Below are 15,843 nucleotides of genomic sequence, written 5' to 3'. Positions count from 1 at the left end.
ACTTTGCTTTAACTTTACAGTCCAAAAGCACAGAGATTATGGAGCTGGGGAAACAACACAGGATTGGGCTTGTCCATTGCTCACCTAACTAATCAAGAATGTAGAAAGTGACCAAGCAAAAAGCACCATTTTCTGATATAAGTTTATATTGTTTTTTTGATTTAAAATATTTAAAGCAGTGTATACAATGCACAAGTGAATTTGTACAAAAAAGTTGCCATTATATTAGTTTCCTTCAGAACCTCTCTCTCTCTCTCTCTCTCTCTCTCATCCTTCCCCCCTCCCTCTCTGTAGGTAGAGATTGAGTTTCTTTTTGAAGACAATTTTGTAACTCCACAGTTTGCTTTCAGTTGGAGAAGGAAAATAATAGAAGTCCCTTTACACAAAAAGTTGCTCTTGCTCAGCTGATGTCCAAAGTGCAGGCATGGTGTCCTCTGTTTGGGAGAAGATCTTGGTAGAACATGGAGCTTCTGTAGGACTGTACAGTCATCTTCCTTTGGGAAAGAGGGCTTTCTTTCAGGGTGGACAGAGGTTGTTGTGTGTTTTTCCTCCTACCACTGGTATATTTTATAATTTACTGTCAAAACATATTCTTTAGATAGAGGCAGGTTCTCCAGCTAAACTGCAACCTGATTCTCAGTCTCCTGTGCTCCTATGCAAATGCATTCTCCCCTGTGTTTCGCACAGTTATCACCTGCCATAGGAAGCTTCACAGTTCATTGTAATTTTTAAATTCCTTTTTTTAAAAGTAGGGGATGAGTTCTGCCGGCTGAACAGAAGAGCTCACTATTCCTCATGGGAAATGTAGTCTTCTCCTTAGTGCTTTGTAGAATTAATTTAAATAAAAGCCATGCGGTTGAACTTCAACTCCCAGAATGCCCAGGCCTGTGGGTGGCACTGTGCCAGTTTTACTTTCCCTCTCTGTCTCTATCCAGCACTGTCTCAGGTTTGGTCAAGCCACTCTGCCCGCTTTGGTGCTTTACATGTGTGAACATCCACAGTGTCTTCACATTCCTTGCAGCGGACAGCACAACACCAATGGAATTTGCACTCGCATTTGGTGACTCGTTTCACTCGGGTAGTGTCGTAACCTCGGCCACAGCACATGACCTCACATCCATCAGTCCCACGTGATACTTTGTTGCACACACGTCCGGCTGTCCCTAACGAACCTGTAAAAAATAAGGGTACCTTAGTTTTATTTTGCATTAGATTGGCTGCTATTCTGTCCCCTGTTAGAGAGAAATATTGAGTCATGAACGGAGGGGGCCAAGAGGCACTAGTGAATGATGCTGAGATATTAATGAGGGCTGGTGTCAGGCGTAGGCATTGTTGGGCACCTGCCCATCAATGCCCAGAGCTCCTTGGCCCTGATCCTTGCTGTCACTACCTGTTCATATGCCTTCTTTGAGCATAAAAGCAGAGCCCTACATGAGAATTTAAGAGCAGTTTCCCCTTGAATTTTCCCTCTCGGTAGTTGTACAAACTGAGTCCAAGGAAAGAGGGCAACTGAGTGGGCAACAGGACAGAAGCAGAGGGCCCCCTCTATAAGCATCTTGCCCAAGTGCCCCCCCCCCCAAACCTGGAGATGGCACTCATTAATGATTAGGGTAAAATGACTGGACTCATGAGGGAGGGCCAGCTAACGATCAAAGGCATAGAGGCCGAACTCTTTAAACACAGAAACCATAATTACAGATACTGTCTCCATATTTTCATTTGTCCCTATAACCTTGAGGATTAGGAATTTACCATTAAATGAAAATAAAACTAGTTTTTCAGAGATACAGATTCTCTACTGCATCAAACATCAGCTTTCATGTAAGAAGAGAAGCCCTTCCTACAATGCTGGAGTGTAAGTAGATGAGCCCTACCTGAGGGGATTTCAGAACATGATTTACCTGCAGACTTGTCCATCACGCAGTAATCAGGTGAGTTCTCAAAATACACAAGGTCAGTTTTTGTGGGTTTCCGGAAGTTCTTATTGGCCACAGTAAATCCAGTCCCATCCTGGTTCATGGTTACTTGGATGGCACCATTGTATTTTTTCCGAAGGTAATCTCCTGTTTTGCGAAAGTCTGACATTGCCAACCAGCAAGTCCTTAAGGTGCAGGAGCCGCTGACACCATGACATTTGCATTCTAGTTTCAGGAAACGCTTCACAGCCTGGAACAGAAGAGCCAGTATCAAGCCAATGAAGCACCCAGTATGATCGCAATTAGGGCAAAAACTGCTTTAATAAAATGGCTTCTGAGAGTTTTTCCTATTTGTCTTTCCTACATTGGGATTTTCTATTTAGAACCTCTTCACTAGTTATAGTAAAGACCTGCCAGACCTTTGAACAATACCTGTAGCTTCCCTTTTGTGATAAATCTCTGTTTGGTCAATTAGAGCTGAGATTCATCCTAAGTGAAAGAAAACCTGGGCAACCTTGAATGACCTCACTGAAAATGCTTGTGCTGGAAGGCATAACGATCTCTTCATGAACGGAAGGAGCTTCTCTGTAATGATGTGATGGAGGCATGCCTTCCTGGAATAAATGTCTTCAGCTGGCTGAAAAGGACTGGCTTGATGGAACCAAAAAGGATGGCATAGATGCAGGTCTGTCTGGGGCTGTGAGCAGTGTTCTTGATTTAATGTGATTCGCAGCCTGCCTTTCCACCAAGAAAATGGTGCTCAAAGTGGCTAACTATCACAGGAACTGTGAAATTTAAAATAAAAATGTGGTTAAAACCAAAAGAAAGCAAAAACATTAAAAACACAGTTAAAAATAACAGCAACAACAGAATAAAAATAGCATCCAACCCAACAGACCAGCTCATATGCCAAAGGCCTGCTTCAATAAAAGCATCTTTGCTTGCCAGCAGAAGGACAACCTAGCCTCCCTCATCAGTAGCTTTCCCCCCATCTCAAATATAGTAGAAAACCAAGCAGGAAGTGATCCCTTGCCACTACTACAACTTTCCTGTTTGTTTATACTCTGTTTAAGCCCTGATGGTTACTGGGGCCTTAGCTAGACCTAAGGTTTATCCCGGGATCATCCCTGTTCATGTAAATGACACACAGGGGATCCTGGGAGCAGGCAGGGATGACCCCAGGATGATCCCGGGATAAACCTTAGGTCTAGCTAAGGCCTGGGTTTACTAAAGCCAAGCCAGCCAGTGGCTAGAAGTTCCCATGAACAAGGTCAATGATAGGTGAGGCCTCTTTTTTCTAGCTGCAAGGAATGGAGCCCCCCCCCCCCCCCCATTAGCTCATCCCCAGGAGTGTTTGAAAATTTACTTTGAGGTGTCAGCATTTCCCATTAGCTGAGGTCTTTAACATAGAAAATGGTTCTCAATTGTTTAGTCAACATGGTGGGTTAGATTTACTGAAAGGGGTTAGCTAGCATGTATTGGCCATTGCCTAGCCTGTAAGAGTTGCTGGTACTAACCGTTCTGCCACATCGGTTATTGTGCAGATTCATCAGGGCCCGGGCATCCTTCACGGTTTTTTCCTTGGCATCCACAAAGTCCTTTGCAAATTTGATCCCATAGTTGATGTTGTCACTGCAGCCCCCCCAATCAAATTCCCCTCTTTCATCCTTAGAGCGGCCCCGCTTGTGGGGATCACAATTGCAGGCCTTTAGCTCGCCTTGGCTGCAAGCTCGGGTGATGGCATATACAACTCCAGCTGAGGAGATGGCGTAGACAAAGGCTGCTTCCCTGCTACCTGCCAAATGGATGAAAGAAATGGGAACGGAGTGACTCAAGAGATGGAGGCTGAGTGGATTTGAACTCAAGCTCTTAGGAACTGACTGTATGTACACAATGCTTTCAGGGTGGATAAAAATCAGTGATTAAGAAAAATTAAATCATATGTTTAATGTAAATTACTGAATGCCTCATTTTAAAAAATAACATAGTTACAATTAAGTTTCATCATAAAAATGCTAAACCTATACTTACAGTCTCATGAAAATGAATGAATGACTTTGTCACACTCATATACATTGGTAGGAATTTCAACCAAACCTGCGGCATTCATTTCAGTTTTTCATATAATGCCTAAATACCATCCCCTGCTTCTTAAATGTTCAGGGTTTTTGGTTACTGTTCTTCTGACTAAAGACACAGGCTGAAAAAGATTGTTCTTCTTCTGTGCTTATGTAGTGGTGGAGGAGCTTGGCCAAGTGAGGCAGAAGAGTTAGTTAAGACAGAAAGACAGTATAGCTCTGTAGATAAAAATCAATGATTTTTTTAAAAAAATATATAAATACTAAGTTACTCTTAAATGATAACGAACAGCGTCATCACATGGGGGGGAAATCGTGTTTCCTTACTATTGCTTTTCCACCCACACATTTTCCCCTCATTACTTCCTCTTTCAAAAGAGGAACTAAACAACATACACGTGGCCCATTCAGTGGCCCATTTTGATCGTGCTGATTCTCTTGCAGATAGGAAATAGCAGCAAGTTCCATCTAAAAAAATAATTGGACTTACTGGGGTGTTTTTTTGTTGCACAAAGAAGGCTAGAAGGGACGGGAGGCGTGCAGAACACAGACAACATCGTGAGAGGGACCCGCAAAAATCCATGAGTGCCCAGTAATGAGTGTGCAATAAAACGTTCATCTGATGACACCCTAGATAGAATCAAGTTTGCCAAGCAGTTATTCTGTAAACTGAATCAATGCCTCTACCGGATACATTGAGTTAAAGGATGCTTCTATCCAAATAAAAAACCTAATCTGATCATTTCTCAAATCTGAATATTTACACTCTACCCAAACAGAGGCATTACATTTTTACCTGAAGAAAACAAACTGTTCTAGTCTGCTCAGTAACTGTCAAATCTTGTTTTGACCTATCAGTCATGGGCATTTCATTTTTGTTTCCTACTTTCATTATTGCTTCCGAGTTTTTTGTGAAGGCAAGGCTAGGCCAAGACAGGAGAGGGGGGAAAACTAAGAAAGAAAACAATGAAAATTATAATTCTCCAGCATGCATCTGCTTGTATTCCCATACGTAAGCTGCAATCATATAATCACTTGCACAGGAATAAGCTCCTTTGAGCTCAATGAAACCTATTCACAAGTAGACATCTATAGGATTGTTCAGTTAACTTGAAAATGTCATGGGTTCTAGTCATAAGAAAGACCTTATAAGGGAATATTTTAAAGACATTCCCTCTATAGGTAAAAAAAAAAGAGAAAGCATCCAAAATATACGCAGTTGGACAAAGAGATGTAAAACTTGCTTGCAAGAATGAAACTATAAATAATACTCTATTTAGCTATAAATTAGCATGACAGTGGTCAGATTTGCACCATTGTTCAGGTGAAAAAAATTCAATGGGTAACTTAATTGAAATCAGTGATTTAAATCAGCCTTTTTTCCCTTACTGATTTAAATCAATCCCCCCGGATGTTTTATTTACCAAGCTACAGAACGTAATATGTCCACAAGCCTTGATCATAAAGTTCAATACGGTATTAGTTTATATGGACTTTTGAAGTAATTACCATTGATTTTGGTTTAACCAGCTTCCAGGAAATTTTTACTTAAGATCAAAGTTGGCGGGCTTTTTTATTATATAACGCTTCATCTGTGCAGTCTGATTTTAACACAGGGGGTTTCTTGTGCATATCATGCTAGGCTCTCTACTTCCACAGTTTTTGTTATAGGAAATCTTACAAATTGGGTTAAAGGTTTTAGCATTTGTTGTTGTTATTATAACAAACATCATTGGAATTTGTACTTCTTCACACAGTGCATAGTTAAATTATGGAATTCAGTGCCACAAGATGCAGTGATAGCTACCAATTTGAATGGCTTTAAAAGGGGGTTAGATAAATTTCTGGAGAAGTCTATAATGGCTACTAGCTTTGATGGTTATGTGCTACCTCCAGTATGTGCACATAGGCTTACGAGGCAGTAAGCCTATGTGCACCAGTTGCTGGGAAACATGGGTGGGAGGGTGCTGTTACATCATGTCCTGCTTTGTTGGTTCCTGGTCGACAGCTGCTTGGCTACTTTGTGAATAGAGTGCCTGACTAGTTGGACTAGATGGCACTCTTACAAACAATTCCAACAAGGAGAAAAGATAGAAGACAACAGAGGGAACCAATGTGGCTCCACAAAAAGCTTAGAGATGACCTGAAAACAAAAAAAGGATACATATAGGAAGTGGAAGGAAGGCCAGGCTACAAAAGAAGAGTACAGAGAGGTGGCACAGAAGTGCCGAAATGGCGTCAGGAAGGCTAAAGCTGAGAATGAGATGAGATTAGCGAGGGATGCTAAAAGCAATGAAAAGGCTTTCTTCAGATACGTGAGTAGTAAGACAGAGGAAAGAAATGGTGGTTCAACTGCTTAATGAGGATGGCAAATTGATAACAGATGACAAAGAAAAGGCTGAAGAGCTCAATCCCAACTTTGCCTCAGTCTTCTCCCAAAGGCGGGTCTATGACCCCCCTGGAAAAAGTGAAGCAAAAGTTGAGGGGGCAGGATTGCAGTTTGAGATTGATAAACAAATGGTCAAAGAACACCTAATTTCCTTGAATGAGTTCAAATCTCCAGGGCCCGATGAACTGCATCCTAGAGTAATGAAGGAGCTAGCGGAAGAACTCTCAGAACCTTTGTCTATTATCATTGCAAAATCATGGAAGACGGGTGAGGTGCCGGACGACTGGAGGAGGGCTAACGTTGTCCCTATCTTCAAAAAGGGCAAAAAGGAGGAACCTGGGAACTACAGACCAGTCAGTCTGACATCCATCCCTGGGAAAATTCTGGAGCAGATTATAAAGAAGTCAATCTGTAAACACCTTGAAATCAATGCAGTGATTACTAGAAGCCAACATGGATTTGTCAGGAACAAATCCTGTCAGACTAATTTGATCTCATTTTTTGATCGGGTAACCTCCCTTGTGGACTGTGGGAATGCTGTGGACATCATATATCTTGACTTCAGCAAAGCTTTTGACAAAGTGCCCCATGATATTCTGATTAACAAACTAGCTAAAAGTGGGCTAGATGGAACAACTATTAGGTGGATTCACAGTTGGCTACAGAATCGGACTCAAAGAGTACTTATCAATGGAACCTTCTCAAACTGGGGAAAGGCAACGAGTGGGGTACCGCAGGGCTCAGTCCTGGGCCCAGTGCTCTTCAACATTTTTATTAATGATTTGAACGAGGAGGTGCAGGGAACGCTGATCAAATTTGCAGATGACACAAAATTGGGTGGGATAGCTAATACCCTGGAAGACAGAAACAAACTTCAAAGTGATCTTGATAGGCTGGAGTGCTGGGCTGAAAACAACAGGATGAAATTTAATAGGGATAAATGCCAAGTTCTACATTTAGGAAACAGAAACCAAATGCACAGTTACAGGATGGGGGATACTTGGCTCAACAATACTACAAACGAGAAGGATCTTGGAATTGTTGTAGATCGCAAGCTGAATATGAGCCAACAGTGCGATATGGCTGCAAGAAAGGCAAATGCTATTTTGGGCTGCATTAATAGAAGTATAGCTTCCAAATCATGTGAGGTACTGGTTCCTCTCTATTCGGCCCTGGTTAGGCCACATCTAGACTATTGCGTCCAGTTCTGGGCTCCACAATTCAAGAAAGATGCAGACAAGCTGGAGCGTGTTCAGAGGAGGGCAACCAGGATGATCAGGGGTCTGGAAACAAAGCTCTATGAAGAGAGACTGAAAGAACTGGGCATGTTTAGCCTGGAGAAGAGAAGATTGAGGGGAGACATGATAGCACTCTTCAAATACTTAAAAGGTTGTCACCCAGAGGAGGGCCAGGATCTCTTCTCGATCCTCCCAGAGTGCAGGACATGGAATAATGGGCTCAAGTTAAAGGAAGCCAGATTCCAGCTGGACATCAGGAAAAACTCCCTCACTGTTAGAGCAGTACAACAATGGAACCAGTTACCTAGGGAGTTTGTGGGCTCTCCCACACTAGAGGCCTTCAAGAGGCAGCTGGACAACCATCTGTCAGGGATGCTTTAGGGTGGATTCCTGCATTGAGCAGGGGGTTGGACTCGATGGCCTTGTAGGCCCCTTCCAACGCTGCTATTCTATGATTCTACGATTGGCCTGATCCAACAGGGTTCTTCTTAATGAACATTCAATAGCATGGGAAGCTAGCATATCATTTTGGGATTCCTTGTCTCACTTCTCTGTCATCACCCAATTTGATTTTGTAATTTAATTTTTAATTTAATCTGTGAATGAAGCTGAATGGTGGAAAATAAATGGAAGGAACATCTTCACACAGCACATAATCAATCTATGGAATTCTCTACCATAATACAGTAAGTAGTGATGGCCACCAATTTGGACAGCTTTAAAACGGGATTAGACAAATTCATAGAGGACAAGACTATCAATGGCTAATAGTCATGATGGCTAGCTATATATTATCTTCAGTATCAGAGGCAGTATGCCTTTGTATGTCAGTTGTTGGGGAACACAAACAAGAGAGTGCTGTTGCACTCATGTCCTGCTGGTTGGCTATTGTGTGAACAGAATGCTGGACTAGATCGACATTAAATCTGGTCCAGCATGGCTCTGCTTTGTTCATTCATGATTTTTAGCCATCTTCAGTAATCACAGATCTTCTTCAAAATTTTGTCTTCCTTCTGATGTTCACATCCAGACATACTTAGCAATTTCTAAAGACTGTGGAAATTTCACACAGTTAAAGGAAAGCAAGCAGCCTACCAACAAATGCGGAGAGAACCATCTGATTATTATGGGTGAAATTAGTGCTAGGTACTATTGAGATGATGTCCAAGCCATACATTTTATAGAATTCCTGAAAACATGGTGCATGGGGAGCAAGGTCAGTCATTTGAGCTGTCAAAGATTTCTTGGTCTATTGATCAATTACACGTGTGTTATTTTAAATACTGCACACATAACAAAGAGTTTTGCAGCACCTTAAAGACTAACACGCAAAGTAACTATGAAAGACTAGTAATCAGCTTATAAATACAATTTTGGTAAATGTTCATCCTGATGCCAGGGGTCTTGTGTACATTTGCTTCTTGCTTCATGAACCCTGTTCTACTTTTGCTTTGGAAAGCTTATGGCCAGTAGGAGAAGCTTTTCCATGCAGCTGATTTAGTGTCTCTCCCCTAGCATGGAACAGCTGCAGAAGTTCCAGGTGGTTTATTTGGGGGTGAGAATAGGGATAAGGAGGAAAGATTGTGGAAGGTCTTTGGAGAATGGATGCTTGCTTTACAACTGGTTGTGTGTGTGGTGGGAACCTTGACTCCTATGGGCTGGGGTGCATCTCTGCCATCCTGTCTCTGCAATATGAAAGAAAGATAGACCACCACCAACAGAAGGACATTCTTGGCTTCATGGATATTTGACAATACCCAATAACAGTGTCATAACCGGTGCTCAGTGCAATGGTCGCTTGACTTGCATCCTAATCCTAATGAGGATAACAATAGATAACAAAGTATGTTAATGTGTGCAGTGGAGATGTACAGGAGTGCACAATAGATTTAGGGATCCTGATAAGGAACGTTGCTAGCCTCAATGAGCCAGGAATCCATGCTATAGTATCTAAAACAAGGGATCCCAGACATCTCAGCTCAATAGATTATTTTCTAATTGGTGTTGGATAAACTCACAGAGGGCTGAAAGCCGAGCAACTTGAAGGCTTAGCTAAAGAGGATGTCAAAGAAATTGACTTCTTAGAAGTTTACTGTCATGGGTGCTGCCTATATGGCAATGGGTTGCCACTGTGATAAGCTAAACCCCTCACTTTTGCTGCTTTGGGGTGGCGGCAGCTAATCCCGATGCTGCAGCAAAAGTGCAGGTTTTCTGGCGGCCAGGCCCACCCTGCTCTCTGCCCGGGTGGACAGCGACCAATCAGGGGTTGCATCCACCTGGCTGCGCCTCTGCATCGAGGATGGAGCGAGGTTAAACGGGCAAAGGGCCATGTTTACCTCCCTCCCTTCTGAAAAGTCGGGGTAAGTTCCCAACTTTTAAAAAGCGGAGCGTCCCTAGAAAGCCCTGTGATAGCTTTGAGGTGGCTGCTGTGCCGTACAATTGATGCAGTGCCTCTGCAAAGCCACCTTGGGGCTTCCAGAATATTTAGACAACCCCCACTCCACCTAGAGAAGAGGCATGAAAGTCAAGGCTACTGGGTCCTAATGAAGGTCTGTTAGCTGAACAAAAGCAATTTCAATTTTATTTTATTTTTATGTGATGAAATGAGTGATTTAGTTGTCCTTTTAGAGACCAAACTGGCTGATCCCCTACCTTCATCTATATCCTCAATGTACCAAGACTCTTACACCTGGGGCCACATTTGAACTCCTTTGCTTTCTGATTTCACACCTCTCTCTCTGTACCCCCTGAGCAGCATAATATCCTATCCCATCCGGGTGGCTGTTGTCTTCTTTTTTTTTTGGACAAACGTACATAGCACTGCTCCTTCCAGAAGCTGTAAATTGCCTGGCAAGTCCCCACACAGTGCAGGATGCCGCCTGGTATTTTATAGTTCTTCTTTGAGTTCGCATCTGTTTTTATAATGGCCATAAAGAGAGCTGCAAATCAAAACCACGCTGTTGAGTTTTGCAGACGCAGCCTTCAAATAATAGCTTCAAAGCAAATGGTGCATTCTACCATTCTTAGGCAGAGACTGGTGAAGCAAATGGTAGGTCCTCTCGAGCAGTAGGGACAGAAGGTAAGACCAGCTTGGCAGTCTTTCCCTTTCCACAAGCCAAGACTTCTAAATCCCTCTAGCCTATTGTTTACAGAATACCCCTTGATTTTTATCCATTGTAGGTTTTAACTTCAGATAAGGCTCAGTGTTACAACATGAGAAACAGCAGCAGCTATTAACATCCATTCATAAGTGTTAGATTCTAAAGTGGCATACATATAATTAAAAATGCCCTCTGCTCATGACTGTGTGTGGCTTATGGCATATCCCATAATACGTTGCTCACAGTGTTAACCGAGGGTGTAAAAGCTGCTACTCTAAAGGAATGTAATTTACCCAGAAGAAAAAGAGATCAGGTCAAAGTTGGAACCAAACTGGGCTATTACAAATCCTAGCACAAAACTATTATTTTAACGGCCTATCTGACAACAGTCAGTGAAGACAAACTGCTATCAAATGAACACTTCATACCTCAGAGGTAAGTAGGCTGTTGCTTCTACATCTCCCCTCCACTGGGCAAATCTGTCAGCCAATACTAGCATTATGCATGACACCGAATGTATAAAAACAAAACAAACAATATGAAGAACTGCATTATTTTCTGTAGGACAGCTGAGGTAAATGAAAAGTGTGGGCTGCACCCCTTCAAACTTGCAGGCTGACTGAGAAAATGGTGACAGTGTCATGTCCAAACCACTCCCCTACCTCCGTCTCACTTTCTTGACATTAAGTGCTTTTGGGGGGGCCTAGTGAGGAAAATGCAATGTTGGGGGACAAGATCTGAAAATTTTCTCTGGGCACAGCTGGCATATATACAAATGAGGGCAGGGCTCCTGTAGCTTTAACTGTTGTGATGAAGAGGGAATTTCACCAGGTGCTGCAGGCATAAAAATAACACCTGCTGAAATTCCCCTTTCAATACAACTGTTAAAGATACAGGAGCCCTGTCCTCCTTTTCATATGGTCACCCTAGCCCCAACCACATGCCGTCTTTGTGAGGAAGGTCAAAGCTGTGGCTTGGCCTTTTGCACTATGCAGGGTGACTACAAACTTTGCCCTCAGCAACTGACTCTCAACCAGCTCCGCTAGCCAAATATTTATATATCCTGTTACAGTTTACTTTCAAGCAGTCACGCTTCCAGAGGTGTTCTCTTCCATTCTGAAGTGGCTACTTCGCAATGCAGCAACATATCCCATTACTGTTTGCTTAGTATACAGGGTAATTTTAGGCCTTGCTCTGTCCACAGTGATTAGCTCTCATCGTGGGAGGGCAAAAGGTTCCTCCTTCCTAAAGGGCTAAATGGAATGGCAGCAGACCTGTCTCTTTAAAAGTAAGTCTGCTCTGGTCATGTATAAAGTAGGAGTTGGGAGTTTTTTATTTTTAAGAGCCAAAGTGGGGGGTGGGTGCAGGAATGTTACGCCTGTGAAGGTCTACTTCCATCTGGGGATCCCTTGCTGGATTGGAGCACATGGGCACATTATACCACTGATATTGGCAACTTCAAATACATCTAGCTGGGTTCCTGCAATCATAAGGTCAAAATAATAAATGAGGGAACCATCTTCTAAGACTTTGGAGAGATGCTGAAGCTATGGTGTTTTAGATTTTCAATCACAGCTTTCTACACATGAACAAACAGTTTGATTTAAAACTCATTGCAGATCTCTTACTAAATGACAGTGAAAAAATATGGGTGGAACCCAAGTGGTGCCTTTCATTACTACAATTAGGCTGCAATCGTTTGCACATTTTCATGGGAGTAGTTCCCATTGGACCCAGTACCACATTTGAACAAATATGCATAGTATTACACTGCAAAATAATTTCCCCAGCACCTACCCCTTTCCTTCAAGTAAGGAGAAATCCCAAGCAAAAAATACCATCAGGTCCACAGTTTGAGTTCCAATCGCGAAACTCCCAAGTAAGATTAAAAATATGTAGAAAATCATTTGTTGAGAGCATAATTGCTAACTTGTTAAAAAAAAAAAAAGCTTGATTTTGCAGATGTTGTTTTTTTAACACTGTAGTAGCACTTGTTCAAAAGTAAGTCTGCTTCTTTTGGGGAGGGGGTTATTATATGGATAAATTTTGTACTGGAACATTTAATATTCACTGATGTACACACTTTTAAAAAATATTTACTTGCTTCATGGAAATTAATGAATGGTCAGCATAAGCGGATTCTCTGTGCCCTTTTGACAGCTAAAAGATTGATTCTACAACACTGGAAGGATAAACGCTTCCATAATGCAATGGATTGAGGACCGTCTAATGCTTTCAACTTTTGAACAAGTGAAATATAGATGGCATGTGCAAATGGATACTTCTTTGGATATCTGGTCTACAACTGTTGAAACTTATGTATAATATCTAGAAAATTGCATTTTCTTACATATGCATTTCATGTATACATCGCTATGGATATATGCACATTCATATATGTATATTTAAAAAATCACAATAAAATATTAATAATAAAGCCCCCAAAGTCTTCAAATCTAGACAGTAGAACAGCTTTACCCAACCAGGTGTCCTGGAAAAGTCTGCAATACACAATCGAGCCTGGCTACATGCTCCGCAGTAGTCCCATTATGAGGTCTGTGAGCTACAGACTATGGGTAAAATCCAACATAAGTCCTACTTAGAGTAGACCCATCAAAACAAATGGCTCTTATGTTAGCCCTTATTAAAGTAAGTCCAAATGATTTCCATGGGTCTACTCTAAGATTTATGTTGGGTTTTTATCCTATATCTGTTACAGACCTCTTGTATGATCTTGAATAGATTACATAGCAGGCAGCCTGAACTTATGGACTGAATTAACCTGTGTGATCATATGACTGCTGTCAGGCAGAACCAGCTGGCTCTTTCCACAACATCTCTGTTTTCCCATTATTATAGGAAAGTGCCTGCACTTCTTCATGCAGCTCCTAGAGTTATGTGCTGTGCAAAGGTGTGTGTGTGTAGGGTTCCTCTCCCTAGTTTCTAATGACTACTAGCTTTAAAGGCCTTCAAAAAGGGGTTAAATAGATTCATGGAAGACAGGTCTGTTATCAAATATTAGCAGTGATAGTTAAATTATTATTATTTATATAGCACCATCAATGTACATGGTGCTGTACAGAGTAAAAACAGTAAATAGCAAGACCCTGCCGCATAGGCTTGTGATTCCATGTTCAGAATGAAGGGTGTCTGTGAGTACCCAATGCTGGAGAGAAAGAAGTAGGCAGGGCTGGGGTGTGGCGGGGGGGGGGGGGAAGAGTCTGTTTGTGAGCTTACCATTACCGGAAGAACACAACAGCCTTTACAAGACGAGCAATAGTCAAGTGCATCATAACACCACTCATTCATTCATATCCTACCCTTCCTCAGAAGAGCCCAGGGCAGCTAACAACCTATATAAAATACCATATAAACAACATTCAAATCGTGGCTCTAAAATCACAAATATAATAAAATCCAAAAAATCATCAAATCAATCAATCAAAAAACAAATGGAACAGTTGCCAATACTCCAAAAGCCTGCACAAGCCTTTTTTATAAGTGAAAACTAAGACTACAGCAAAACAGATAAAATTAGGGTGACCATATGAAAAGGAGGACAGAGCTCCTGTATCTTTAACAGTTGTATCGAAAAAAGGAATTTCAGCAGGTGTCATTTGTATATATGGAGAACCTGGTGAAATGTCCTCTTCATCACACCAGTTAAAGCTGCAGGTGCCCTGCCCTCTTTTAAATCTGGTCACTCTAGTATAGCTCCTGCAGCTTTAACTGTGGTGATGAAGACGGAATTTCACCAGGTTCTCCATATGTACAAATGACACCTGCTGAAATTCCCTTTTCTATGCAACTGTTAAAGACACAGGAGCCCTGTCCTCCTTTTCATATGGTCACCCTAGATAAAATTAAAAATCCTTACATTTCCTTTTTTTTATGATAGCAGTTTCGAAGAAAACAGACACACTGATAAATAACAGCAACATCAATACTTGCAGGTCAAAATTTCTCATGCAGTGTCATTTAGAAGGGCTAGGTAGAAGATGAGCTGCTAAGGGAACTTACTTCGAAGCATGACCCTGCCAAAGACTGTATGGTCTCTGTCCAAAGTGCTGCAGTTCCAGCGATGGTGACGGAATTGGTGCTGGCATTCCCGAATCCACTCCTTGGCTCCTTCCCCAACGGATTGCATGATATCTGGGTAACTCTGGCACAGCTGTCGCTGTCTGTTGACCAATCCGGGAATGTTATCGCAGATCACCCTCGCCCCCAGGGCCCCGATGTACCTGCAGGAATAAAACGAAAGCCTATTAAAACAACAGGACACAGCAAACCGTTTGTTCAGCTTCTACTGGCTGATGATGAATGAAATGGGTGTGTAGCTGGGAAAGTACAGGCTGCATCAATTGCTCTCAGTTTGGCACATGCTCTAACACAGGCCTGCTTTACACTTGCCTGCCCACTTACATATTTACTTCTAATTATGTATATCTTTTTTTAAAGCAAAGTATTAAAAAAGAATTTAAAATATATTAACAATTAAAACACACTCAAAGTAACCAGGGCAGCAACACTCAAAACAGTAGAAGGCAAGTTTATCTAGTTATAAAGGCAATAAGTCAAACATAAATGTCCTGTGGCAACAATAAAAAGTGAAAACACAATTGGGGTGCTGAGCACTCAACCACAAAGACTCACTCGTGAAATATAAGATAGATGCAATCTATTACAAATGTGGGTGATATATACAGCATTCTTACATAAACAGTTTGTAAAAAGTATACAAAACGCTTTCTCCTTGCTAATACACCGCTTTAAACCCCTCCAAAGAAATCCAACAGTGCAGAAGCTTCCACTATATAGAAAATAAAGAAAACAAGCAGTTGAGAGCATTATGTGGCTGATCTAAACATGAAAACTACAAGGTGATAATGTTGGAGGGCTCCACTACAAACATACAGCCACGGCTCCTTCTATGAACAAGCGTCCAACTGATGAAAACTCTTCGAAACGGGAATTGTACTGGACACCTGTTTTATTTAGACGCCTAGAACTATTTAGACGCCTAGAAATGTGAATGCTTATTTAGACGCCCCGATTAGTGAATGTGTGGGAGGATACAATTCTGTACCTCTACTACAAAAATATTTTCCCCATATGCTGTTT

At 41.8% G+C, this 15,843-nt stretch overlaps 1 protein-coding gene across 1 annotated transcript; it reads right to left on the bottom strand.

Annotated features, from left to right (window-relative positions):
* Positions 1 to 282: 282 nt before the first annotated feature.
* On the bottom strand, positions 283 to 14,963 carry WNT2B (Wnt family member 2B). Its single transcript, XM_063119538.1, has 4 exons — positions 14,743 to 14,963; positions 3,434 to 3,711; positions 1,902 to 2,166; positions 283 to 1,172 (listed from the first exon to the last, which is right to left on the bottom strand). Exons 1-4 carry the CDS (start codon positions 14,867 to 14,869, stop codon positions 943 to 945), a joined length of 900 nt encoding a protein of 299 aa, XP_062975608.1. The 5' UTR covers positions 14,870 to 14,963; the 3' UTR covers positions 283 to 942.
* Between the last annotated feature and the right edge of the window lie 880 nt (positions 14,964 to 15,843).

The sequence above is a fragment of the Elgaria multicarinata genome, chromosome 1 (assembly GCF_023053635.1).
Source record: "Elgaria multicarinata webbii isolate HBS135686 ecotype San Diego chromosome 1, rElgMul1.1.pri, whole genome shotgun sequence".
In the NCBI taxonomy this organism is placed as follows: domain Eukaryota; kingdom Metazoa; phylum Chordata; class Lepidosauria; order Squamata; family Anguidae; genus Elgaria; species Elgaria multicarinata.
Note: the sequence above shows the minus strand (reverse complement) of the source record. Positions and strands in the feature narration are given on the sequence as shown.